This window comes from Pristis pectinata, chromosome 11 (assembly GCF_009764475.1).
Source record: "Pristis pectinata isolate sPriPec2 chromosome 11, sPriPec2.1.pri, whole genome shotgun sequence".
NCBI lineage: Eukaryota > Metazoa > Chordata > Chondrichthyes > Rhinopristiformes > Pristidae > Pristis > Pristis pectinata.
In genome coordinates, this window is record NC_067415.1 from 281,799 (window position 1) to 307,031 (window position 25,233).

The following is a 25,233-nucleotide window of genomic DNA, read 5'->3' on the forward strand; positions in this document are numbered from 1 at the left end:
GATAGGAGCAAAGAGGACGGGAAGATATTTAATTGGGGAAAGGCGAATTATGAGGCTATAAGGCGAGAACTTGGGAGTGTGAATTGGTGTGACATTTTTGAAGGGAAATGTACTATGGAGATGTGGTCGATGTTCAGGGGTCTTTTGCAGGATGTTAGGGATAAATTTCTCCCGGTGAGGCAGAGAAGGAATGGTAGGGTGAAGGAACCATGGGTGACAAGAGAGGTGGAACAACTAGTTAGGAAGAAGAGGGCAGCATACATAAGGTGTAAGCAGCAAGGATCGGACGGGGTTCGTGAGGAATATAGAGTAGCAAGGAAGAAACTTAAGAAAGGGCTGAGGAGAGCGAGAAGGGGACATGAAAAGGCTTTGGCGAGTAGGGTTAAGGAGAATCCCAAGGCTTTTTTCTCGTATGTGAAGAGCAGAAGGATGGCTAGAGTAAAGGTTAGGTCCGATTAAAGACAAAGGTAGGAGGATGTGCCTGGAAGCTGTGGAAGTGGGTGAGGTTGTCAATGAATACTTCTCTTCAGTATTCACCAAGGAGAGGGGTCTTGATGATGCTGAGGATAGTGTTGGTAATGGTAATATTCTAGAGTATGTCGATATCAAGAGAGAGGATGTGTTGGAGCTGTTAGAAAATATTAGGGCAGATAAGTACCTGGGGCCTGACGGAATATTCCCCAGGCTGCTTCATGAGGCAGGGGACGAGATTGCTGAACCGTTGGTTAGGATCTTTGAGTCCTCATTGTCAACGGGAATGGTACTGGAGGATTGGACGGTGGCAAATATTGTCCCCTTATTCAAAAAAGGTAGTAGGGATAGTCCAGGGAATTACATACCAGTGAGCCTTATGTCTGTGGTGGGTAAGCTGTTAGAAAGGATTCTTACTGATAGGATCTATGAGCATTTAGAGAATCATGGACTGATCAGGGACAGCCAGCCTTTGTGAAGGGAAGATCTTGCCTCACAAGCCTGATAGGGTTCTTTGAGGACGTGACAAGGAAGATTGATGAGGGTAGTGCAGTGGATGTGGTCTACATGGATCTTAGTAAGGTGTTTGATAAGGTTCCGCATGGTAGGCTTCTTCAGAAGGTCAGAGGCCAAGGGATTCAGGGAGGCTTGGCAGTGTGGATTCAGAATTGGCTTGCCTGTAGAAAGCAGAGGGTTGTGGTGGAGGGAGTGCATTTGGATTGGAGGGCTGTGACTAGTGGTGTCCCACAGGGATTGGTTCTGGGACCTTTACTTTTTGTGATATTTATAGATGACTTAGATGAGGGGGTGGAAGGGTGGGTTAGCAAGTTTGCAGATGACACAAAGATCGGTGGTGTTGTGGATAGTGTGGAGGGCTGTTGAAGCTTACAGAGGGATATTGATAGGATGCAGAGCTGGGCTGACAAGTGGCAGATGGAGTTCAATCTGGAGAAGTGTGGGGTGGTACACTTTGGAAGGACAAACTCCAAAGCAGAGTACAAGGTAAATGGCATGATTCTGGGCAGTGTAGAGGAGCAGAGGAATCTGGGGCTTCATATCCACAGATCACTCAAAGTCGCCTCACAGGTAGATAGGGTAGTTAAGAAAGCTTATGGGATGTTCGCTTTCATAAGTCGTGGGATCGAGTTTAAGAGCCGCAAAGTAATGATGCAGCTTTACAAAACTCTGGTTAGGCCACACTTGGAGTACTGTGTCCAGTTCTGGTCGCCTCATTATAGGAAGGACGTGGAGCCATTGGAAAGGGTGCAGAGGAGATTTACCAGGCTGCTGCCTGGATTAGAGAGTATGGATTATGAGGAGAGACTAAAGGAGCTAGGGCTTTACTCATTAGAGAGAAGGAGGATGAGGGGAGACATGATAGAGGTATACAAGATATTAAGAGGAATAGATAGAGCGGACAGCCAGTGCCTCTTCCCCAGGGCACCAGTGCTCAAAACAAGAGGACATGGCTTTAAGGTAATGGGTGGTAAGTTCAGGGGAGATGTCAGAGGGAGGTTTTTCACCCAGAGAGTGGTTGGTGCATGGAATGCGCTGCCTGGGGTGGTGGTGGAGGCTGATATGTTGGTCAAGTTCAAGAGATTGTTAGATAAGCATATGGAGGAATTTAAGATAGAGGGATATGTGGGAGGAAGATTAGTCTTAGGAGTGTCTTGGGATAGTCTTAGGTGTGGTTTGAAGGGCGGCACAACATGGTGGGCCGAAGAGCCTGTATTGTGCTGTATTGTTCTATGGTCCTATGGTTCTATAAGGGAACTGTTCAATAGTCTTATCACAGTGGGGTAGAAGCTGTCCTTAAGTCTGGTGGTACATGCCCTCAGGCTCCTGTATCTTCTACCCAATAGGAGAGGAGAGAAGAGAGAATGTCCCAGGTGGGTGGGGTCTTTGATTATGCTGGCTGCTACACCAAGACAACGAGAGGTAAAGACAGAGTCCAAGGAGGGGAGGCTGGTGTCCATGATGCGCTGGGCTGTGTCCACAACCCTCTGCAGCTTCTTGCGGTCTTGGGCAGAGCAGTTGCCGTACCAAGCCGTGATACATCCAGGTACGATGCTTTCTATGGTGCATCGGTAAAAGTTGGTGAGAGTCAAAGGGGACAAACCAAATTTCTTTAGCCTCCTGAGGAAGTAGAGACGCTGGTGAGTGCACTGATGTACGGGTGTACAGGTGGTGTACGGGTGTACAGTGGTGTACAGGTGGTGTAACAGTGAGGGCTCAGGGCAGATGGTGTACAGGTGGTGTAACAGTGAGGGCTCAGGGCAGATGGTGTACAGGTGGTGTAACAGTGAGGGCTCAGGGCATGTGGTGTACAGGTGTACAGTGGTGTACAGGTGGTGTAACAGTGAGGGCTCAGGGCAGATGGTGTACAGGTGGTGTAACAGTGAGGGCTCAGGGCATCAGGTCAGACACAAATGAGGAAGCCTCGTGATTGCCACCAACTGTCCTCCCTCAGATGATGAATCAGTCCTCAGGGTTGAACAGCACAAGAGCACAGGATGTCCTGTGGTGGGGACTTCAATGTCCATCACTGAGTGGTCAATAACACCACCAATGACTGAGCTGGCTGAGTCCTTCAGGACAGAGTTGCCAGACTGGGTAGTGAGTGACCAGCATAAGGAATAGACATATATTCCTGTTAGTTCATTCATGGGATCTGGGGATCACTACGGGGCCAACATTTATTGCCTATCCCCACTTGCCCTTGAGAAGGTGGAGGTGAGCTGCCTTAAGAGTCATAGAGAACTACAGTACAGAAACAGGCCTTTTGGCCCATCTAGTCCATGCCAACCTGATCTTCTGCCTATTCCCATCTACCTGCAGCCAGACAATATCCCTCCAAACACCTCCCATCCATGTACCTATCCAAACCTCTCTCAGAACAGACGTGAGGGGTAGATTTTTTGCTGAGAGAGTGGTGGATGCCTGGAATGCATTGCCTGATGGGGTTGTGGAAGCAAATTCAGTGTGGGCTTTTAAGAGGGGCTTGGATGAGCACATGAATGAGAGGAAAGTAGAGGGATATGGGCATTCTGTAGGTAGGAGAGAATAGCTTTGTTGGCACAACATTGTGGGCCGAAGGGCCTGTTCTGTGCTGTAGTGTTCTATGTAAGTGTTACAATTGCATCTCCCACTTCCGTTGGCGGCTCGTTCCACACTCGCACCACCCTCTGAGTGAAGTAGTTCCCCCTCAGATTCCCCTTAAATATTTCACTTTTCACCCTAAACCTATGTCCTCCAGTTCTAGTCACACCCAACCTAGGGGTTTAAAGCCTGCAGCCATTCACCCTATCTGTACCCCTCATAATTTTGTATATCTCTATAAGATCTTCCCTCATTCTCCTGCACTCCAGGGAATAAAGTCCTAACCTATTCAACCTTTCTCTATAACTCAGGTCCTCAAGTCCTGGCAACATCCGTGTAAATTTTCTCTGCACTCTTTCAAGCTTATTGATATCTTTCCTGTAGGTAGGTGACCAGAATTGCACACGGTACCCTAAATTCAGCCTCACCAACATCTTACACAACTTCAACATAACATCCCAACTCCTGTACTGAGTGCCCTGATTTATGAAGGCCAATGTGACAAAAGCTCTCTTTACAACTCTATCTACCTGTGATGCCACTTTCAAGGAACTATGGATCTATATTCCCAGGTCCCTCTGTTCTACCACACAGCTCAGTGCCCTACCACTCACCGTGCAAGTCCTACCCTGGTTTGTGTGCCTTCTTGAACCACTGTGGTCGTTCTGGAAAAGATGTTCCCACAGTGCTGCTGGGGAGGGAATTCTGTGATTTAGACCCACAGAATTATACAGCACAGAAATAGTCCCTTCAGCCTACCATATCCATGCCAGCTTTTTTTGTCTATGTACTCTAATCCTATTTGCCCACATTAGGACCATATGCATCTATGCCTTGCCTATCTAAGAGCCTGTCTAAATGCCTCCTAAATGTAGTGATTGTACCTGACTCCACCACCTCCTCTGGCAGAGAGTTCCAGATATCAACCCCTCTCTGTGTAAAACATTTACCCCTCAGACCCCCTTTAAATCTCTTTCCTCTCACCTCTGCCCTCTTCTTTTTGATACCCCCACCACAGAAATAACACTTTGACTGTCTATCCTGTCTGTGCCTCTCATAATCTTTCTCATCACCTCTCAGCCTCCTTCACTCCAGGGAAAACAAATCGGCCTATTCAATGTCACCTTAACTCCAGCCCTCCAGTCCAGGCAACTTCCTTGTGAATCGTTTCTGCACCCTCACCAGCTTAATCACATCCTTCCTATAGCATGGTGACCAGAACAGCACACAGTTCTTGGTGCAGCCAAACCAACATCTGTACAATTGTAACATGAGGTCCCAACTCTTGCACTCAGTGTCTCAGTCGATGAAGGCATACATCCACCTTTTTCACCACCCTGTCTACCTGTGTCGCCTCTTTCAGGGGACTATGTACCTTTACCCCAACCTCTCGCTGTTCAATAACACCCCCAGGCCTTGCCATTCGCTGTGTGTCCTGGCCTGGTTTATCTTCCCAAAATGCGTCACTTTGCACATCTGAGTTAACTTCCATCTGCCGTTCCCTTACCCCCCTCCCCAGGTGATCCAGATCCTGTTGTAACCGCAGACAACCTTCTTCACTGTCCACCACACCACCAATTTTGGTGACTTCCACAAACTTACCGATCACACCACCTGCATTCTTTCTAAATCATTGATATACATGATGAACAATAAAGGACCAGCACTGATCCCTGCAACACACCACTGCTCACAGGCCTCCCGTCTGAAAAACAACCCTCCACTACCACCTTCTCTCCTACCAGTGAGGCAATTCTGTATCCAGTTTTCTGTCTCACCCTGGATCCCATGTGTTCTAACCCCCTAGACCAGCCAGCCCTACAGGACCTTGCCAAAAGCCTTGCTAATGTAGACAGCATCTACCGCCCTGCCCTTGTCAATCCTTTCGGTCACCTCCTCAAAAAATGAATCAAATTCATGAGACGTGATCTCCCACACACAAAGCCATGCTGACTGTCCCTAATCAGCCCTTGCCTTTCCAAATACAAGTAAATTCTCTCCCTCAGAATCCCTTCCAGTAGCTTTCCCACCGCTGATGTAAGGCTCACTGGCCTGTCGTTCACTGGCTTATCCCTGCTGCCTTTCGTAAATAAACACACAACGTTAGCCATCTTCCACTCCTCTGGTACCTAACCCATGGCTAAAGAAGATACAAAAATCTCTGCAAGAGCACTAGCAATTTCTTTCCTTGCTTCCCACAATGTCCAAGTACACACTTGGACTCTCCAAGGATACTCTTGGGGAACAAGACAGGGCAGGTGACGGAAGTGTGTGCAAGGGAACACTTTGGATCTAGTGCTCATAATTCCATTAGTTTCAAGACAATTATGGAGAAGCATAGGACTGGTCGTCGGCTTGAGATTCTAAATTGGAAGAAGGCCAATTTTGATGGCATCAGAAGGGATCTGGCAGGCGTGGATTGGGATAGGTTGTTTTCTGGCAAAGGGATGCTTGGTAAGTGGGAGGCTTTCAAAAGTGAGATATTGAGAGTACAGAATCCATATGTTTCTGTTAGAATAAAAGGCAAGGCTAACAAGTTTAGGGAACCTTGGTTATTGAGGGACATTGGAACCCTGGTAAAGAAAAAGAAGGAGGTGCCTATCAGGTATAGGCAGTTAGGATCAAGTGAGGCACTTGAGGAGTATAAGAAATGCAAGAGAAGAGAGAAATCAGGAGGGCTAAAAGAGGACATGAGGTTGCTCTGGCAGACAGGGTGAAAGAGAATCCCAAGGGTTTCTATAGCAATATTAAGAGCAAATGGATAGCAAGGGACAAAATTGGTCCTCTTGAAAATCAGCGTGGTTATCTATGCATGGAGCCAAAAGAGATCGAGGAGATCTTAAATGAATTTTGTGCTTCGTATTTACTCTGAAGACAGACGCAGAGACTATAGAACTGACGCAAAAGACTAGTGAGGTCATGGACCATATCCGGATTAAGGAAGAAGAGTTGTTGGCTGTCTCGAGGCAAATTAAGGTGGATAAATCCCCAGGCCCTTGGGGGAAGCTAGTGCAGAAATTGCAGGGGCCCTGGCAGAGATATTTATAACATCCTTAGTAAATTATTGGAAGGTATTCTAAGGGACAGGATATATATTTGGATAGACAGGGCCTGAGTAGTAGCTTTGGGCATGGTAGGTCATGTCTAACCAATCTTATAGAGTTCTTCGAGGGGGTTACCAAGTAGGTCGATGAGGGAAGGGCAGTGGACGTTGTCTACGTTGACTTTAGCAAAGCCGTTAACAAAGTCCCACATGGGAGGATGATCCAGAAGGTTAAGTTGCTTGGCATTCAGGATGAACTAGCCAATTGGATTCAACATTAGCTTAGCAAGAGAAGCCAGAAAGTGGTAGTAGATGGTTGTTTCTCTGACTGGAGGCCTGTGACTAGTGGTGTGCCGCAGGGATCAGTGCTGGATCCGTTGTTGTTTATCATCTATATTAATGATTTAGATGATAATGTGGTAAACTGGATCAGCAAATTTGTGGATGACACCAAGATTAGGGGCATAGTGGACAGCGAGGAAGGCTATCAAAGCTTGCAGCTGGTCTGGACCAGCTAGGAAAATGGGCTGAAAAATGGCAGATGGAATTTAATGCAGATAAGTGTGACGTGATGCACTTTGGGAGGACAAACCAGGGTAAGACTTCTACAGTGAATGGTAGGGCACTGAGGTGTGCAGTAGAAAAGGTGGATAATGTAGCGGGATCCTCTCTAGAGTCAGTATGGGTGGAAGTTTGGAACAAGAAAGGAGCAGTTACTCTACTGGGAGTATTCTATAGGCCCCCAGGTAGCAGCAAAGATACTGAAGAGCAGATTGGGGGGCAGATTTTGGAAAGGTGCAAAAATAACAGGGTTGTTATCATGGGAGACTTCAACTTCCCAGATATTGATTGGCACTTGCTTAGTACCAAAGGTTTAGATGGGGCAGAGTTTGTAAAGTGTGTTCAGGACGGATTCCTGTCACAGTATGTTGACTGGCCAACTAGAGGGAATGCCATATTAGATCTAGTATTAGGTACTGAACCAGGTCAGGTGACAGATCTCTCAGTGGGTGAGCATTTGGGGGACAGTGACCACCGTTCCCTAACCTTTAGCATTGTCATGGACAAGGATAGGAGCAAAGAGGACGGGAAGATATTTAATTGGGGAAGGGCAAATTATAAGGCTATAAGGCTAGAACTTGCACGTGTAAATTGGGATTATATTTTTGAAGGGAAATGTACCATGGAGATGCGGTCGTTGTTCGGGGATCTCTTGCAGGAGGTTAGGGATAAATTTGTCCTGGTGAGGCAGAGAAGGAATGGCTGGGTGAAGGAACCATGGGTGACAAAAGAGGTGGAACATCGAGTTAGGAGGAAGAAGGCAGCATACGTAAGGTGTAGGCAGCAAGGGTCAGAAAGGGCTCATGAGGAATATAGAGTAGCGAGGAAGGAACTTAAGAAGGGGCTGAGGAGAGCAAGAAGGGGACATGAAAAGGCCTTGGTGAGTAGGGTTAAGGAAATTCCCAAGGCTTTTTTCACTTATGTGAAGAACAGAAGGATGACGGGAGTAAAGGTAGGTCCGATTAGAGACAAAGGTGGGAAGATGTGCCTGGAAGTTGTGGAAGTGGGTGAGGTCCTTAATGAATACTTCTCTTCAGCAGAGGGCCCTTGATGACTCTCAGGACAGTATTGGTAAGGGTAATGTTCTGGAGCATGTAGATATCAAGAGAGAGGATGTGTTGGAGCTGTTAGAAAATATTGGGACAGATAAGTCCCCAGGGCCTGACGGAATATTCCCCAGGCTGCTTCAAGAGGCGAGGGAGGAGATTGCTGAACCATTGGCTAGGATCTTTGAGTCCTCTTGTCCACGGAAATGGTACCGGAGGATTGGAGGGTAGCAAGTGTTGTCCCCTTATTCAAAAAAGGTAGTAGGGATAGTCCAGGGAATTATAGACCAGTGAGCCTTACGTCTGTGGTGGGCAAGCTGTTGGAAAAGATCCTTAGAGGTAGGATCTATGAGCATTTAGAGAATCATGGTCTGATCAGGGACAACCAGCATGGCTTTGTGAAGGGAAGATCATGTCTCACAAGCCTGATGAGGTGACCAGGAAGATTGATGAAGGTAGTGCAGCAGATGTGGTCTACGTGGATTTTAGTAAGGAATTTGACAAGGTTCCACATGGTAGGCTTCTTCAGAAGGTCAGAGGGCAAGGGATCCAGGGAGGCTTGGCCGTGTGGATTCAGGCTTGGCTTGCCTGCAGAAAGCAGAGGGTTGTGGTGGAGGGAGTGCATTCAGATTGGAGGGCTGTGACTAGTGGAGTCCCACAAGGATCGGTTCTGTGACCTCTACTTTTCTTGATTTTTATTAATGACCTGGATGAGGGTGCAGAAGGGTGGGTTGGCAAGTTTGCAGACGATGTTGGTGGTGCAGGTGGTGTTGTGGATAGTGTGGAGGGCTGTCGAAGCTTACTGAGGGATATTGATAGGATGCAGAGCTGGGTTGACAAGTGGCAGATGGAGTTCAATATGAAGAAGTGTCAGGTGGTACACTATGGAAGGACAAACTCCAAGGCGAAGTACAAAGTTAATGGCAGGATTCTTGATAGTGTGGAGGAGCAGAGGGATCTGGGGGTTCATATCCACAGATCCTTGAAAGTTGCATCACAGGTGGATAGGGTAGTTAAGAAAGCTTATGGGCTGTTAGCATGCATAAGTCGTGGGATTGAATTTAAGAGCCGCGAGGTAATGATGCAGCTCTACAAAACTCTGGTTGGACCCCACTTAGAGTACTTTGTCCAGTTCTGGTCACCTCATTATAGGTAGGATGTGGAAGCGTTGGAAAGGGTACAGAGGAGGTTTGCCAGGATGCTGCCAGGTTTGCAGAGTATGGATTATGAGGAGAAGACTACAGGAGCTAGGGTTTTACTGTTTGGAGAGAAGGAGGATGAGGGGAGACATGATAGAGGTGTATAAAATATTAAGAGGAATAGACAGAGTGGACAGCCAGCACCTCTTTCCCAGGGCACCAATGCTCAATACAAGAGGACATGGCTTTAAAGTAATGGGTGGGAAGTTCAAGGGAGATATCAGAGGGAGGTTTTTTATCCAGAGAGTGTTTGGGGCATGGAATGCACTGCCTGGGGCGGTGGTGGAGGCAGGTACATTCAAATTCAAGAGATTGTTAGATAAGCATGTGGAGGAATTTAATATAGAGGGACATGTGGGTGGAAACGGTTAGATAGTTCTTAGGTGAGGTTTAAAGGTCGGCACAACATTGTGGGCCGAAAGGTACTGGTATTGGTATTGGTTTATTATTGTCACTTGTACCAAGGTACAGCGAAAAACTTGTCTTACAAACCGATCGTACAGGTTAATTCATTACACAGTGCAGTTACATTGAGTTAGTACAGAGTGCATTAATGTAGTACAGGTAAAAACAATAACGGTACAAAGTGTCACAGCTACAGAGAAAGTGCAGTGCAATAAGGTGCGAGGTCACAACAAGGTAGATCATGGGGTCATAGTCCATCTCATTGTATAAAGGAACTGTTCAATAGTCTTATCACAGTGGGGTAGAAGCTGTCCTTAAGTCTGGTGTTACGTGCCTTCAGGCTCCTGTATCTTCTACTCAATGGAAGAGGAGAGAAGAGAGAATGTCCCGGGTGGGTGGGGTCTTTGATTATGCTGGCTGCTTCACCAAGACAACGAGAGGTAAAGACAGAGTCCCAAGGAGGGGAGGCTGGCGTCCGTAATGCGCTGGGCTGTGTCCACAACTTTCTGCAGTTTCTTGCAGTCCTGGGCAGAGCAGTTGCCGTACCAAGCCGTGATACATCCAGATAGGATGCGTTCTATGGTGCATCTGTAAAAGTTGGTGAGAGTCAAAGGGGACAAACCAAATTTCTTTAGCCTCCTGAGGAAGTAGAGGCGCTGGTGAGCTTTCTTGGCCGTGGCTTCTACATGATTTGACCAGGACAGGCTGTTGGTGATGTTCATTCCCAGGAGCTTGAAGCTCTCAGCCCTCTCGACCTCAGCACCATTGATGTAGACAGGTGCATGTACACCACCCCCTTTCCTGAAGTCAATGACCAGCTCTTTTGTTGACATTGAAGGAAAGGTTGTTGTCATGACACCATTCCACTAAGCTCTCTATCTCCTTCCTGTACTCCAACTCATCACTGTTTGAGATATGGCCTACAACGGTGGTATCATCTGCAAACTTGTAGATGGAGTTAGAGCAGAATCTGGCCACACAGCCATGAGTGTATAGGGAGTAGAGTAGAGGGCTGAGGACGCAGCCATGTGGAGCACCAGTGTTGAGAATAATCGTGCCGGAGGTATTGCTGCCTGTCCTCACTGATTGCGGTCTGTTTGTTAGAAAGTCAAGGATCCAGTTACAGGGGGAGGTGTTGAGTCCTAGGTCTGTACTTTCTATGATTCTATGACCTGGGAATACAGTTCCATAATTCTTTGAAAGGTGCATCACAGGTAGATAGGGTCATAAAGAGAACTTTTTGCACTTTTGCCTTCATAAATCAGGGCATTGAGTACAGGAGTTGGGATGTTATGTTGAAGTTGTGCAAGACGTTGGTGAGGCTGAATTTAGAGTACTGTGTGCAGTTCTGGTCACCTACCTACAGGAAAGATATCAATAAGCTTGAAAGAGTGGAGAGAAAATTTACACAGATGTTGCCAGGACTTGAGGACCTGAGTTATAGGGAAAAGTTGAATAGGTTAGGACTTTATTCCCTGGAGCGCAGGAGAATGATGGGGAAAACTATAGAGGAATACAAAATTATGAGGGGTACAGATAGGGTGAATGCATGCAGGCTTTTTCCCCTCAAGTTGGGTGAGACTAGAACTGGAGGTCATAGGTTTAGGGTGAAATGTGAAATATTTAAGGGGAATCTGAGGGGAAACTTCTTCACTCAGAGGGTGGTGCGAGTGTGGAACGAGCTGCCAGCGGAAGTGGTGGATGTGGTTTCATTGTAACATTTAAGAGAAGTTTGGATAGGTACGTGGATGGGAGAGGTTTGGAGGGATATGGTCCGGGTGCAAGTGGATGGGACTAGACAGAACGTCAGGTGGCATGGACTAGATGGGCCGAAGGGCCTGTTTCTGTGCTGTAGTGCTCTATGATTCTGTGACACCTGGTCAGACTCGGGATTTATCCACCTTTATGTGCTTCAAGACCACCAACCCCTTTTTCATAATGTTGACATGCTTCAGGATATCACCCTTCCCTCCCCTGAACTCCTCAGCTTCCACGTTCTTCTCCACAGTAAATACAGATGAGAAATATTCATCCATCTCCTGTGACTCCAAATGTAGACAACCACACTAGTCCTTAAGGGGGCCTACCGTTTCCCTAGTTACCTTCTGATGGAAGGAGGGTCATGATGTAACAGCTGGAGGTGGTTGGGCCCAGGGCACTGCTCTGTGTAATATCCTGAGTCATGGCTATGTGACCTCCAAACAGCCTTGTGTGAGGTCTGGCTCCAACCACTGTGTATTATCACTTTGATGGTCTTTGACATCAGATTTACCAGGGCACCCTGATTCACATTCAGCCTTGATGCCTTGAAGGCTGTGATGAAATCTGCTGCTGAGTGGTCCTGGGAAACCCAACAGAGCATCGTGCTGCCGATACAAACTTCAGATAACCTACATGGACTTTAGTAAGGCCTTTGACATGGTCCCACCTGCCCGAAGTTGGCTTGCTGATGGGAGGCAGAGGGTGATGGTGGAGAGTTGGATTGGAAGCCTGTGACCAGTGGTGTACCACAGGGATCATTGCTGGGATTCTTCCAGTCTGCTGTCTGCACTAACAGTACGGATATGAATGATGTAGGAGGTATGATTACTAAGGTTGCAGATGTCAGGAAGGTTGCTGGTGTGATGGACAGTGAGGGAGGTTGTCCTTGGGCAGAGCAATGACAGATGAATGATCCTGAGGTGATGCACTTTGGGAGGACTCATAAGGGTAGGACATACACAATGAATGTTGGTCCCCGGGGAGCACTGAAGAACAGAGGGAGCTCGGTGTACAGGTGCTAGGACCCTCAAGGTAGCAGCACAGGTAGCTAAGGTGGTGAAGAAGGCCTGTGGGATTTTAGAATCAGAGTCATAGAGCACGGAAACAGATCCTTCGCCCCGACATCCATGCCGATCGAGTTACCCATCTGCACTAATCCCATTTTCCTGCATTTGGCCCATCTCCCCCTATTCCTTTCCTAAGCAACATGGTTTTTGCAGTGGTGACCTTAATTTCCCAATATTGACTGGGACTTCCTTAGTGCAAGAGGCTGAGCCAGGGCAGAATTTGCTCGGTGCATCCAAGAGGGTTTCTTGAAACAGTATGTAGATAGTCCAACCAGGGAAGAGGCCATACTAGATCCTGTACTGGGAAATTATCCTGGCCAGGTGATTGCAGTTTCAGTGGGAGAACATTTCGGGAACAAATCCTTAAGTCTTCAGACAAGGATGTTGCCTGGATTGGGGAGCATGCCTTATGAAAACAGGTTGAGTGAACCTGGCCCTTTCTCCTTGGAGCGATGGAGGATGAGGGGGGACCTGACAGAGGTGTACAAGATGATAAGAGGCATTGATCGTGTGGATAGTCAGAGGCTTTTTCCATAGGTTTAAGGTGCTAGGGAGTAAGTACAGAAGAGATGTCAGGGGTAAGTTTTTTACTCAGAGAGTGGTGAGTGTGTGGAATGGGCTGCAGGCAACAGTGGTGGAGGCTGATACAATAGGGTCTTTTAAGAGACTTTCGGATAGGTACATGGAGCTGAGTAAAATAGAGGGCTATGGGTAAGCCTAGTAATTTCTAGGGTAGGGACATGTTCGGCACAACTTTGTGGGCCGAAGGGCCTGTATTGTGCTGTAGGTTTTCTATGTTTCTATGAGACTATGGATGCTGGAATCTGGAACAACAAACAATCTGCTGGAGGAGCTCAGCGGGTCGAGCAGCATCTGTGGGGGAAATGAATTGTCAACAATTGCTGCTCGATCCACTGAGTTCCTCCAGCAGATTGTTTGTTCCTCTTTAAGTTTATAGACAGTTATGGATAAGGATAGGTCTGGAACTCAGGGGAAAGTGCTAAATTGAGGGAAGGCAATTTACAACATGATTAGTCAGGAGCTGGGGAGAGCAGATTAGGAGCAGATATTATTGGGCAAGTCCACATCTGACATGTGGGAGTCACTTAAAGACCATACAGCTAGAACATATAACAGTACAGCTCAGGAACAGGCCCTTCTGCCCATGGCGTTGTGCCAACCATGATGCCAATCCCATCTGGAGGCACAGTTTTGGATTTGTACTCAGTAACTAGTGGGGGACCACAGGGATCACTGATGGGGCCTGAATTATTTCTAATCGATATACATGACAATGTAAGGTCTGAGTGTACCATAGTCAAATTTACCAATCATACAAAGTTGGGTGGGTTAGCAAGTTGTGACAAGAATAAAATGAGCCTCCAAAGGATGTAGACAGGTTAAGTGAGTGGGCAGTAAATTAGCAGACAGTCATAATGTAGTTCAGCATGGAAACAGGGCCATGGCCCAGCTCGTCCATGGCAGCCATGGTGCCCAGCAAGCTTGTCCCATTTGCCTGCATTTGGCCCATATCCCTCAAAAGGGAGAGGCATAGATAGAACAGACAGTTGGTATCTTTTTCCCAGGAACGAAGTGTCTAATACTAGAGGGCATACATTTAAGGTGAAAGGGGCAAAGTTCAAAGGAGATATGCAGGGCAAGTTTTTTACACAGAGAGTGGTGGGTGCCTGGAATGTGCTGCCTGGGGTGATGGCGGAGGCAGGTATGATAGAGGGGTTTAAGAGGCTCTTAGATAGGCACATGAATATGCAGAGAATGGAGGGATATGGACATTGTGTAGGTAGAAGGGATTAGTTAAATTAGGCATTTAATTACTAGTTTAATTAGTTTGGCACAACATGGTGGGCTGAAGGGCCTGTTCCTGTGCTGTACTGTTCTATGTTCTAACCCCTCCTATCCATGTACTTGTCTGAATGTCTTTTAAATGATGTTAATGTACCTGCTTCAACCACTTTCTCTGGCGGCTTGTTCCATATACGGACCACCCTCTGTGTAAAGAAGTTGTCCTTCAAGTACCTTTTCAATCTTTCACCTCTCACCTTAAACCTGTGCCCTCTAGTTTTTAGTTCCCCTTCCCTGGGAAAGAGACTGTGTGCATTCACCCTATCTGCACCCCTCATGATTTTATACACCTCTACAAGGTCACCCCTCAATCTCCTACGTTCCAAGGAATAAAGTCCCAGCCTGCCCAACCTCCCCTATAACTCAGTTACTCAAGTCCTGGCAAGATCCTCGTAAATCTTCTCTGCACTCTTTCCAGTTAGTTATATCTTTCCACAACAGGGTGAGCAAAACCGTACACAAGGTACAAATGGCGTATAATGTGGGAAAATTCTCCACTTTGGAAGGAAGAATGAAAAGGCAAATTATTATTTAAGTGTAGTCAGTCTGTCTCTCTCTCTCTCTCTCTCTCTCTCTCTCTCTCCCTCTCCCTCTCCCTCTCTCTCTCTCTCTCTCTCTCTCTCTCTCTCTCTCTCTCTCTCTCTCTCTCTCCCCCCCCCCCCCTCTCCCCCTCTCCCTCTCTCACCCTCTGTGCTGTAGTACTCTATGATTCTATGACTCTGTGTTCACATTCTCCCTGGTAAATATCTTTGTCCTTACATCCCCCTTTGGAACAGGGGCAGAGATCCCTCCAGCTTGTCTGCAGACTGGATGTAATCAGGGTTCTCGCGAGCTGCCTCGGGCACTGAGCCACAGCTGTGTGAATGCAGTGTTACTCTTTCCACAGGCACATCTGTGGTCAAGGTTCAAGCCCAGCATCAGAATGGCTCCAACAGAGGAATCCTCTACAGCATCTTCAGTGGGAATGAGAGAGATGCCTTCACCATCCGCTCTCACACTGGTAAGTGGAGGGAAGGGGAGGAAGAGAGGAGGACAAGGGGCCAGGGTAGAGGAGGGAGATGGAGATGGGATGTGTGGCAGAGTGGGTTTGTGAGGGAGGATGGGAGGAGCTGATGGTAGGGCAGAGGGAGAGGGTGGGGAGTGTAGGGAGGGCTGGGTGGATAGACAGGATGGGGGTTGACAAGCTGAGAGAGGGCTGGGAGTGGGGGAGAGGGGCAGGGGAGGATTTAGAGTGGGGGGTGACGATAGAGATAGGGAATTGTGAGGAGTAGCAGAGGGAGAGAAGGGATTAGGTTAGCCAGTTAGTGGAGGTTTTGAGTTCTGGCCTGGGGTCACATCTACGGACCCAACAGTTGAGACTGCTGTGTGAAGTGTGCAGCCCAGAACTTTGTGTGAAGCTGTTAATCCCCTTTGGTTCTGACATGGTTGTTTTTATATTTGACTCACTTCTTTGGGCTATTACAAGCTGAGCAGGGACTGAGCCAAACAACTGTGGGAATCCAAGCTGCTCTGCTGCACTCCATTTGCGATGTGTGTGTGACAAGTGTTTGCGTGTGGAAGTGCTGTGCTACATGGTGTGACGGTCATTTCTAATCAGTCCCATCCCTCGCCACAGCAGGTTCCTCTAACACCTCTTTTAAAGTCAAGGGCTGCTTCACGCATTCCGTGACTGTCTTCCCCCAACGAGGGTCAGGCAGCAGTGAGTCACAACTCCCGAGACACTGTATGGAGCACAGCCCGGGTTCTGAGGTTTGGCTCCCAGTCTGTGGCTCACAGTAGGCTCCAGGATTTGGAATGGTAAACAGCACGTCACGAGCTGCTGTGTCTCCTCCATCACCACATTCTGCCGTCAATAGCATGCAAAGAGTTTGTTATAACTAACCACAATGCTCAAACTGTGACTGATTGTAATATAAAAATAAGGGAATATTGCATCTACACACCAGCAGGATACTGAGGGAGCACCGTACTGTGGGGGGGGGGGGGGGGGGGGTGCGGTACTGAGGGAGCACCATACTGTGGGGGGGGTGGTACTGAGGGAGAATCACACTGTGAGAGGGGCAGTACTGAGGGAGGGTCACACTGTGGGAGGGGCAGTACTGAGGGAGGGTCACACTGTGGGAGGGGTGGTACTGAGTGCGCTCTCCCGTGGAACTGAGGATGTGATTGCGTGGGTCCGGGGGTGCAGTTGTAGGGAGTGTTGGGCAGTGGAGGAGCGTGGTTTTCGTCTCGGGCGGTGGGCTGGAGTGGTTTTCTTCTTGGGGGGACTCTGTGTTGCTGGGTGTTGAGTTTGTGTTCCTCGCACTGTGGAGGGACGGTGCTGGAATTTCGTCTTGCGGACTGTCTGCTTGTCTGCGGGGGGCTCTGACCTCTCCTTTCTCCGCACTGCTCCTTTACAGGACTAATTGCTGGTGTGCCCTGCTGGTTGTGTCACTGTTTATCGCACCAGCGGTGTTTTGTGATTACTGACTGTGTTGTGCCTTGTCATGGCGGCTGTAAAGGCTCTAAGATGGCGGGGCCTCGGTCCTACGCAGCAGTTGCAGCAAAATCGTCACCTTTCAGTCTGTTGTCTTTGTGAATTGCTGTGCACAGTTCTGTGCCTCCATTTCCAGGCCATGTCTGAGACTGGGGGGGGGGGGGGGGGGGGGGGGAGGGGAGCCAGGCAAGTGTTGTTGCGTTGCCTGGATGTTCAGTAGAATTGTATTAATTTTGTTGTCTGTGATGGTAGTTGATTTGTAGTGCGTGTGTAATATGTAATAAACACGTACTGTTTGTAAAAAGAAGGGGCGGTACTATGGGAGGGGGGTACTGAGGGAGGGTCACCCTGTGGGAGGGGCAGTAATGAGGGAGGGTCACACTGTGGGAGGGGTGGTACTGAGGGAGGGTCACACTGTGGGAGGGGTGGTACTGAGGGAGTGCTGCACTGTCAAGGTGGCAAAGAGGAATGGGCCCTTCGGCCCATCATATCCATGACCACCTCTTTTGCCCAACTACACCAATCCCATTTGCCTTTGATGCTTTGCCTAGTCAAGTGTCTATCTAAATGTCTCTTAAACGTAGTGAAACAGGGGAAACAAAGGACGGCAGATGCTGGAATCTGGATGAAAAACACGATGATGCTGGAAGAACTCAGCAGGCCAGGCAGCATCCGTGGAGAAAAGCAGGTGGTCAATGTTTCGGGTCAGGATGAATATATAGGAAGGAAAAGCAAAACAGTGATAGGTGGACAGTGGGGAGGTGGGGTGGGCCCAGGGTGGTGATAGGTAGATGCAGGTAAGAGATAGTGATGGGCAGGTGCAGGGGAGGAGGGGAGAGCAGATCCACCGGGGGATGGGTCAAGGGTGTGGAGAGAAAGAGGAAAAAAGGGTAGAAAAAAGAGAGAGAGATGGAGAGGGAAGAAGAGAAGCATGGTGGGGGGGTGGTGGAGGGGAGGGTTGTGGGGGGGGTGAGGATTACTTAAAGTGGGAGAATTCAATGTTCATGCCCCCTTCCCTTTTTACCCTTTATCAGACCAGAGGAGGTCACGGTTCGGGAAGGGGAAGGCGCAGTTGTCAGGCAGCTGGGTGGTGAAGTTTTACAAAAGGCCAACAATGAGGTCCTGCAGACCCGTGCTATCCATGAGATACAATGATCCCCTGTCTGTCAGAGAAGCACCACGGAGTGGACAGCCACAATGTAGACAGTGGAACACAAGAAAATAGGAGCAGGAATAGGCCACTCGGCCCCTCAAACCTACCCCACCATTCAATGTGCATGTCTGATCAATGCTGGCCTCTTCTGTGCCATTTCCCCATATCCCTCCATTCCTATCAAATCATTATCCACCTCCACTTTAAGTATGTCTGATGATCCAGCTTCCACCACCCACCAGGGCAGAAAGTTCCAGAGATTCACTACCCTCTGTGAGAAGACATTTCTATACACCTCAGTTTTAAATGACCAGCCCCTTATCTTTAGTTATGTTCCCTTGTTTGAGACTGCCCTAGTGGTGAAAACATCCCAACATCTCCCCTGTCGAGCTCCCTTAGGATCTTATATGGGTGAATAAGGTCACCTCTCGTTCCTCTAAACTCCAAGGAACATACCCAAATTGTCCAGCCTCTCTCGACAGGATAACCCCCCCCCCCCAACCCCAGAACTACCCTGTGAATCTCCTTCCGGTGCCTCCAGTGTTACTGTATCGATCTTTAGGTAAGGGGACCAAAACAGTACACAGTATTCCAGGTGAGACCTAGAAACACTACGCAGTATTCCAAAACAGTATGCAATAATGGGACCAAAACAGTTTGCAATATTCCAGGTGAGTTCTCACCAACACCCTGTACAACAGGAGCAAAGCCTCCCTATTTTTCAACTCCAACCTCTTTGCAATAAAGTCCAACATGTCATTTGCTTTATCTACTTGTTGGACATGCCTGCTAGCTTTTTGTGATTCATGCACTAGAACACCTAATCCCTCTGTACTTCATTCGTCTGTAGTCTTTCTGTCCATTTAGACAATAGTCTGCCCTTTGATTTCCCTTACCGCAGTGTATGGCCTCACACTTCCCCACATTGAACTCCATTTGCCAGTCTTTTGCCCACTCACTCAATCTGTCCATATTCCTCTGCAGAATCACAGTATCCTTATCACAACTTACCCTTCCACCTATTTTTGAATCATCAGCAAACATAAAAACCTTACACACTGTTCCTTCCTCCAGGTAATTAATGTAAATAGTGGACCAAGAACTGATCCCTGGGGTATCCCACGAATTACCTCCTTCCAGCCTGAAAAGGACCAATTTATCCCAACTCCCCTGATTTCTATCAGACAGTCAGTTTTCAATCCATTCCAACACATTTCCTCTGATACCATGAGCTCTTAGTTTATACATCAGCCTCTTATGTGACACCTTGTCAAATGCCTTTTGGAAATCTAAATACACAATCTCTACAGGTTCTGCTGTATCAACTCTCCCTGTCACATCCTCTAAGAAATTCAGCAAATTTGTCAAACACGAGTTACCTTTCATAGAGCACTACAGCACAGAAAAAGGCCCTTTGGCCCATCTAGTCCATGCTAACCTGATCCTCTGCCTAGTCCCATTAACCTGCACCCGGACCATAGCCCTCCAAATCCCTCCCATCCGCGTACCTATCCAAACCTCTCTAAAGTGTTACATTTGATCCCACATTTACCACTTCTGCCAGAGAAAGTGATTGAAGTAGATGCAATAACAATGTTTAAAAGACATTTGGACAGTACGTGGATAGGAAAAGTTGAGAGGGATATGGGCCAAACACAGGCAAATGGGATGAGCTTGGGTGGGCATCTTGATCGGCATGGACCGGTTTGGCCGAAGGGTCTGGTTCCATGCTGTGTTACTTTATAGGAAGGATGTGGAAACTTTAGAGAGGGTGCAGAGCAGATTTACCAGGATGTTGCCTGGATTGGAGAACATGTCTTATGAGGATAGGTTGAGTGAGCAAGGACTTTCCTCTTTGGAGAGAAGGAAGATGAGAGGTGACTTGCTAGAGGTGTACAAAATGATAAGAGGCATGGATCAAGTGGACAGTCAGAGACCTTTTCCCAGGGCGACAATGGCTAACAGGACGGGACATAATTTTAATGTGATTGGAGAAAGGTGTAAGGGAGACGTCGGGGTAAGTTTTTTACACAGAGAGTGGTTGGTGTGTGGAACTGGCAGAGGTTGTGGGGGCAGACACATTAGGGATATTTAAGAGATTGTTAGATAGGCACATGAATGATAGAAAGATAGGGGGCTATGTGGGAGGGAAGGGTTAGATAGATCTTAGAGCAGGATAAAATGTCGGCACAACATTGTGGGCCAAAGGGCCTGTACTGTGCTGTAGTGTTCTATGTTCTACGTTCTATGACTCTAGTTTCACCCAACCCTTGGGGAAAAAGCCTGCATTCATTCACCCTAATATATACCCCTCATAATTTTGTATACCTCTATAAGATCTCCCCTCATTCTCCTGTACTCCAGGGAATAAAGCCCTAACCTCTTCAACCTTTCCCTGTAACTCAGGTCTTCAAGTCCCGGCAACATCTGTGTAAATTTTCTCTCCACTCTTTCAAGCTTATTGATATCTTTCCTGTAGGTAGGTGACCAGAACTGCACACAGTATTCTAAATTCAGCCTCAACAACATATTGTACAACTTCAACATAACATTCCAACTCCTGTACTCAGTGCCCTGATTTATGAAAGCAATGTGCCAAAAGCTCTTTTCACGACCTATCTACCTGTGACACCACTTTCAAGGAACTACAGACCTGTATTGTCAGGTCCCTTAGTTCTACCACACACCTCAGTGCCCTACCATTCACTGTGTAAGTCTTACCCCGGTTTGTCCTCCCAAAGTGCATCACCTCACACTTGTCTGCATTAAATTCCATCTGCCATTTTTCAGCCCATTTTCCCAGCTGGTCAAGATCACGCTGCAAATTTTGACAGCCTTCCTCACTGTCCACTACGCTCCCCCCCACCCCCCCATTTTGGTGTCATCCGCAAATTTGCTGATCCAGTTTACCACTTTATCATCTAAATCATTAATATAGATGATAAACAACAATGGTCCCAACACCACTCCCTGCGACACACCACTAGTCACAGGCCTCCAGTCAGAGAGACCATCTACTACCACTCTCTGGCTTCTCCCGCTAAGCCAATGTTGAATCCAGTTGACTACTTCATCCTTAATGCCAAGTGACTTAACCTTCTGGACCAGCCTCCCATGTGAGACTTGGTTAAAGGCCTTGCTAAAGTGCAGGTAGACAACATCCACCACCTTTCCATCATCGACCTTCTTGGTAACCTCCTCGAAGAACTCTATAAGATTAGTTAGACATGACCTACCATGCACAGAGCAATGTTGACTATCTCTAATCAAGCCCTGTCTATCCAAATAATTATATCTCCTGTCCCTTAGAATACTTTCCAATCAATTACCCATGACTGATGTCAGGCTCACCGGCCTATAATTTCCCGGCTCATTCTTAGAGCCTTTCTTGAACAACAGAACAACATTAAGATAAGAGACGATAACCATAGAACAATAGAACAATACAGCACAATACAGGCCCTTCGGCCCACCATGTTGTGCCACCCAGGTAAGATACAGTAACTTTATTCATCACATGTACATTGAAACACACAGTGAAATGCATGTTTTGTGTAGAGTGTTCTGGGGGCAGCCTGCAAGTGTCACCATGCTTCCAGTGCCAATATAGCATGCCCACAACTTCCTAACCCTTTGGAATGTGGGAGGAAACCAGAGCACCCGGAGGAAACCCACATAGACACAGGGAGAACGTACAAACTCCTTACAGACAGTGGCTGGAATTAAACCCGGGTCGATGGCGCTGTGATAGTGTTACACTAACTGCTACAATACCGTGCCTGCCTCACCACCGTGCCTCCAGTATTCTCCAGTCCTCCGGCACCTCACCAGTGGCTAGCGACATTCTAAATATCTCTGCCAGGGCCCCTGAAACTTCTGCACTAACCTCCCACAAGGTCCGAGGGGACACCTCGTCAGGTCCTGGGGACTTATCCACCTTCATTTGCCTCAAGACAGCCAGCACCTCCTCTTCCGTAATCCAGATACGGTCCATGACCTCACTACTCCTTTTCCTCAGTTCTGTAGACTCTGCGTCTGTCTCCAGAGTAAATATAGATGCAAAAAATTCACTTTAGATCTCCCCAGTTTTGTCCCTTGCTATCCTTTTGCTCTTAATATAGCTATAGAACCCCTTGGGATTCTCTTTCACCTTGTCTGCCAGAGCAAGCTCATGTCCTCTTTTTGCCCTCCTGATTTCTTTCTCAAGTGTTCTCTTGCATTTCTTATACTTCTCAAGCACCTCATTTGATCCTAACTGCCTATACCTGATATGCGCCTCCTTCTCTTTCTTTACCAGGGCCCCAACATCCCTCGATAGATTCTGTACTCTCAATATTTCACTTTTGAAAGCCTCCCACTTACCAAGCATCTCTTTGCCGGAAAACAGCCGATCCCAATCCACACCTGCCAGATCCCTTCTGATGTCATCAAAATTGGCCTTCCTCCAGTTTAGAATCTCAACCCAAGAACCCGAGATTTTCCTAAATCAATGTTGACCAAGTTTGATTACATTCAACTCTCCTAAATGATTAGTTATTTCATCTTTAACTATTGACTCTAGAATCTGCCAATAACGGCTGTTAAACTAACTTGGCCTGTAGTTTTCTCTCTTTTCGCATTGGAAGGGAGTCACCTTGGTTGTTTTCTGATCTTCTGGTACCTCCTGGTGTTTAGAGAGTTATGAAAAATTTCAACCAATGGGTTACTTGACGATCACTTCCTTTAAATCCCCTTGCACAGTGCATTGGGTCCTGGTGACTTGTCTGACTTTAGCCCCCTGAACTTCTGCAATATTTTACCCCCTGTAATTGGGATTTTTGTTAGTTTCAGCATGTTATTTGAAATTATTCCATTTGATATCTGAAGGATATTAGCAATGTCCTCCATGGTGAAGACTGATGCAAAACATGTATTCAACATATCTGCCATTTCTTTCTTTGCTGTTATTAATTCGTCAACCTAGTTCAAAAATAATTCTCTTCCTTCTAATGAGCTTTTTAGTCTTCTGGATCCTGAAAATTTCCCATTCCTGTGACCTTCCACTAGCCTGTGTCACTATGTGTACATTACTGGTACCTTTGACCTGCTTTGTCAACCACAGAAGAACGATGTTGAGAAATGCTGAATATTTTTATATGGTCAGAGGTTGGGTAGTGCTGCTGTTCAAAAGGACCTCAGTGTCCTTTACACAGGCACAAAGCCTACCATGTAGATGCAGCAACATACAATTGGCGGGGTAAATGGTACGTTGGCCCCAATCACACCAGGATTTGAGTAGGTGAGAAGGTCTTACTGGAATTTCATAGACCCTTGGTGAGACCCCACTTGGATCGTTGTGTGGCGATGTCACCACGCTTCTAGCGCTAACAATCGCCCAGTCTGCACTTGGTTTCTCCAATGACTCCAACATTTCAGATTTCCAGCATCTGCAGTTTTGTCACTTTCATTTCCGGGATGGCAGGTCTATCATACAAGGAGGAGACCAGAACTCTGTTCTTTCAAGTTTAGAAGAATGCATGGTGACTATATTCAAATGCACAAAATTCTGACAGGACTCAGTGGGGTGGATGTGGGAGCAAAAAACAAACTGCTGGCAGAACTCAGCCGGTCAAGCAGCATCTGTGGAGGCAAAGGGATGGTTGATGTTTTGGGTTGAGACCCTGCATCTACACTGAGAGTGTAGAGAGAAGATAGCCAGTATAAAGAGGAGGGGGGAAGGGGTGAGACAGGGCTGGGAGGTGATAGGTGGAACCAGATAAGGGTGGGTGATGAGCAGATGAAACGAGGTGGGGAAGGGGATAGGAAAGGTGAACCAAGGGGGGAATCCCAGGTAGATAGGTATGTGGGTGATGAGCAGATGGAACGAGGTGGGGCAGGATGATGTCTGGGTAATGGTGGGGGGGTGGGAGGGATGGAAAAGGTGAACAAAGGGAGAGAGACCCTGGGTGGACAGGTGGGAGTGGGAAAGGAACACAGGGTGAGTGGGTTACCTGGAACTGGAAAGTTCAGTGTTCATCCATTGGTTACAGACTAGCCAGGTGGAATACCAGGTGTTGTTCTAGTCCATGCCTGGCCTCCCTCGGCAGTGGAGAATGCTGAGGATGGGCACATCGGTATGGGAGGGAAGGTGGAATGGCATAGGTGCGGGGGGTGTTTCCCTGGGTGAGTCTGGAACTAGGGATCACAGTTTCAGATTGAAGAGACTGACTGTTTAGGACTGAGATGAGAAACATTTCTTCACTCGGAGGCTGCTGAACCTTTGGACTTCTCTGCAGTGACTGATCGTATTCAACAGTGAGATCAGAAGATTTTTCTATTTCGCAGGAATTGGGTGAAGTGACGAGAATGTGTGGAGGTAGAGATGGTCCTGGTGAATGGTGGAACAGAATGGCCTGTTCTTTCTCCCATTTCTTACCCGCTTCTGTTTTTATCCCAGGTGACATCTCCATTAAGAGTTCGGCTGGACTGGACTTTGAGGAAGCACCCCGCTTACGCCTTGTTATTAAGGCCGAATCATCATCTTCAGCCGTCTTCACCTCCGTCACGCTGGTTCTCCAGGATGTCAATGATAACCTGCCCCACTTCCAGCAGCAGAATTACGTGGCCTTTATCTGGGAGGCTCAGGGCTACAGCACACCTATAATGCAGGTAGGCAACTGGTGATCGTACTTCCACAACAGGAAATAAACACCTCCCACCAGGCAAGGGAGTACTGCCCAACACAGGGGTATCTGGAAAACCTTGACAGGACCTTCTAATCACAATGTCGGCTGCAGGAGTGCCCCCCCTCCTCTCTCACACTGACCCATGTCTCTCCGGGGTGGGGGGGGATATCTGTACACTGACCAGTGTCTCTCAGTTCCCCTCTCTCTCAGGGGGATTGGTATTGGTATTGATTTATTATTGTCACTTGTACCGAGGTACAGTGAAAAACTTGGCTTGCATACCATTTGTACAGGTCAATTCATTACACAGTACAGATACATTGAGTTAGTACAGAGTGCATTGAGCTAGTACAGGGTAAAAACAATAACTGAGTACAGAGTAAAGTGTCACAGCTACAGAGGAAGTGCAGTGCAGGTAGACAAT

The 25,233-nt window shown here is 47.5% G+C and overlaps 1 protein-coding gene across 1 annotated transcript in view; it reads left to right on the top strand.

Moving 5' to 3' along the window:
* Positions 1-25,233, top strand: part of dchs1a (dachsous cadherin-related 1a) — a 241,409-nt gene that overhangs the window by 196,885 nt on the left and 19,291 nt on the right. The window contains exons 15-16 of the mRNA XM_052026374.1: positions 15,402-15,515; positions 24,581-24,792. Of these exons, the coding sequence (XP_051882334.1) occupies positions 15,402-15,515; positions 24,581-24,792 (326 nt within the window). The remainder of the gene's footprint in view (positions 1-15,401; positions 15,516-24,580; positions 24,793-25,233) is intronic.